The 2,971-nt window shown below is 45.4% G+C and overlaps 1 protein-coding gene across 6 annotated transcripts in view; it reads right to left on the bottom strand.

Annotated features, from left to right (window-relative positions):
- Positions 1–2,971, bottom strand: part of Herc2 (HECT and RLD domain containing E3 ubiquitin protein ligase 2) — a 184,367-nt gene that overhangs the window by 42,329 nt on the left and 139,067 nt on the right. For all 6 annotated transcript variants that reach the window (XM_013507678.1, XM_005410402.2, XM_013507680.1 and 3 more), the window contains one exon: positions 122–229. In XM_013507678.1, coding sequence (XP_013363132.1) covers positions 122–229 — 108 coding nt within the window. The remainder of the gene's footprint in view (positions 1–121; positions 230–2,971) is intronic.

Below are 2,971 nucleotides of genomic sequence, written 5' to 3'. Positions count from 1 at the left end.
AGCTGAAGAGCTTACTATGCCTTCTTAAAGCTCCCATAGGCTGAAGCAGCAGCAGGCTGTCCTGAAAATGCTGTCAGTTTCCTCTCTGGAGGTCAAGGCCACCCCTGTCCACCTTTCTCACCTGACCGCACGGACACGATCCTGTTGACACCGTCCATGACTGTGAGAGGGTCATGGCGTCTCTCCGTAGAGCACTGCCGGTCAAACTCCACCCTGAGGCCTTCTGCACCTGGAGGACAAGCAGCAGAAACATGGATCGCTCTCAGGCAGCAAACAAAGCCTCAGTGAGCCAAACAAAACCACATCAACCACAGCTATCTTTAAAAGCTAATGAAGCCAGGCATGGCGGCACATGTCTGTCATTCCAGCACTTGGGAGGCTGAGGCAGGAGGATCAGTGTCAGTTCAAGGTCAGCCTGGGCTACATGGTGAACTGAAGACCAGCCTGAACTATACAGTGAGACCCTGTCTCAAAAAAAAAAAAAAGTAAAATAAAAGCTAATGAAAAACTGGCCTCTAAATCAAGACCTGAAAATGCACCACCCTCCTCCCCCACAGAAAGCTGTGCGTGTAGACTAAAAGGCCAAAAACACTTCTCTTGGTCAATCTTGTGCACTGTCACTTTAGGGCAAAGGATCACACTGCAGCCCCAAATGTCAGACCAAGCTGTGTAGTAAATTATGAGCAAAGATGGGTGCTATACTCTGGATCTTAACACATTCCTAAAGGCCATGTGCTAAACACTTGCTCTGGGGGAGCACTGTCTTTATTATGAGGTAGAGCCTTATGGGAGGGAGTTCTTTAGGTCACTGAGGATGTGCCCCAAAAGGGGATATGGGACTCTGCTCCTGACCTGCTTTCTGGACATGAGGTAAGCAGCTCTGCTCCATAATATGCTCTGAAACAGGCCCAAAGCAAAGGGATCAACTTGCCATGGGCTAGAACCTCTACAACTGGGAGCCAAAATAAACTTTTCTCTGTCTAAATTGATTGTCTCAGGTATTTTGCTATAGTGATGGAAAGGTGACTAACACATTAGGTTGTGGGAACTCTTCTTTTTTTTTTTTTTGGTTTTTCTCCAGTACCGGGAACCGAACTCACGACCTTGCGCATGCCAGGCAGGCGCTTTTGCCGCTGAGCTAAATCCCCAGCCCCGATTGTGGGAACTCTTGATGGCAATAATTTCCTACTGCAAGACTGGTGCTTCCAGTACAGGTAGACTGTGGGACTAAGCCCTTAACTTTCTGCCACTCCTGGTAGTGTCAGAATTAAATCATGGGTCACCCAGCCAGCATCCACAGAGAACTAGAGAACTGCTTGGTGTGAAAGTACACATATCTGTGTCAAAGTGTTGTTATTATTAGAGAAGTAAATGTTTCCTTCAGGCTGTAACATCTCTAAGGACGAGCAGAGTGACAATCAGGTAAGTCCAGGCAAGAGGCCCAGGGGAGAGAGGGGGGTCTGAAATTGAGCAAGTTGTCAGATCCTATGTTGAAGTTACAAGAATGTACTGGTGGGCTTTACACAAAGGACCAACAGGCTGTGACTGGTTTTAAGAGAATGTCTCCGAGTACTAGGGGTTTAAAAGAAAATAGTCAGATGGCTCCCACATAACGCTAGCTAGTATTCTACACCAGGTGAGACGTGACTGAGCTAGCTCAGATGGCCTGGAGTTGGTGAGAAACAGCTGCATGCAGAATATATTTTACAAGCAGGTAAGACAGGATTTACCAGCAGATTAGACAGGAAGAAAAGTAGAAAAGAGGAACAAGGTCATGTAATTTTTGTCTTAGGCAACTGCTGGGTGGAAATAACTTTCATTTCTTAAATTTCTATTATTAAAGAGTAATAGTTCATGATTTTTAAAAAGTACTTTTCCCAGTTCATTCTAAAAGTTCATGAAAATGAACTACACATAAAAATGATCAAGGTAAAAGTACTAAGGAGACTAATTTACAAAACAGAGAGGAACACTGTGAAGGGCTGTATACATGTGTGTGTATATATATATACACACCTGGGTCCAGGAGAAGAGGCAGGGAGGGAGGGGCTTTAAAAAAGGAATCGAGAAATGTCATGTGCATGTACCAACTCCCCATGATGAATGTAATCATGACGTACTACAAACGTACCAATAAAATTTTCTCTGATAAAAAAAGATAAAGATATTAAAGCCAAATCCAACACAAAGGTACAGTTAGAAAAAGCAGAATGAGCTGGGCACAGTGATGCACACCTATAATCCCAGCATTCAGGAGGCTGAGGCAGGAGGATCACTGTGAGTTCAAGGCCAGCCTGAACTACGACTTAGCAACACCCTGTCTCAAAAAACAAACAACTAAATAAAATTTTTTAAATTTTAAAAGGGCTGGGAATACAGCTCAGTAAGGAGGTGTGAGGTTTCATCCCCAGCACTGTAAAATAAATACATTTTTCAAAAAAGCAAGCAAACAACAGGTCACTTGGTAGAAGAGTGACAGGGAAGTGATTCATTCCCTTGAAAATTACAAGGGGGATGGGGGCACCAAGCCTTTATTCTGACTTCTTCATGCAGACACTGCCCCAGGTAGTCAACTAAAGGATGGAGAGGAATGGTTCTTTCTAAAGTGTTACGGCTGATGAGAAAAAAATGGTTCATTTAGAACAGCGCTGTTTCGCAACCCCAGTGCATCAGTGGTCTCAGTGCAGAGCATTAGGAACTGCTGACACACCCAAGAAAGGGGCACAGACATTTGACACTTGGTCCTTCCTGAGGCTGGCTCACAGTCAGCAAAGGGTGGAGCCAGTGCAGCCTCCGAACCAGGCACCAGTGTGCAGGCAATGCTGAGCTGCAGCAGGAGCACATTAGGGGCAGACCCAGTTGAGAAGAAGTTTGGTGGACTGGGGAGGGGGAGGGAAGAGGGAGGGAGGGGGAGAGGGGGTACGGAGAGAGGGGGGGGAGAAGTAAAGAATGAGAAAGAATAAAAATGAGA

Source organism: Chinchilla lanigera, unplaced genomic scaffold, assembly GCF_000276665.1.
Source record: "Chinchilla lanigera isolate Chin_1 unplaced genomic scaffold, ChiLan1.0 scaffold00132, whole genome shotgun sequence".
Classification (NCBI taxonomy): domain Eukaryota; kingdom Metazoa; phylum Chordata; class Mammalia; order Rodentia; family Chinchillidae; genus Chinchilla; species Chinchilla lanigera.
Note: the sequence above shows the minus strand (reverse complement) of the source record. Positions and strands in the feature narration are given on the sequence as shown.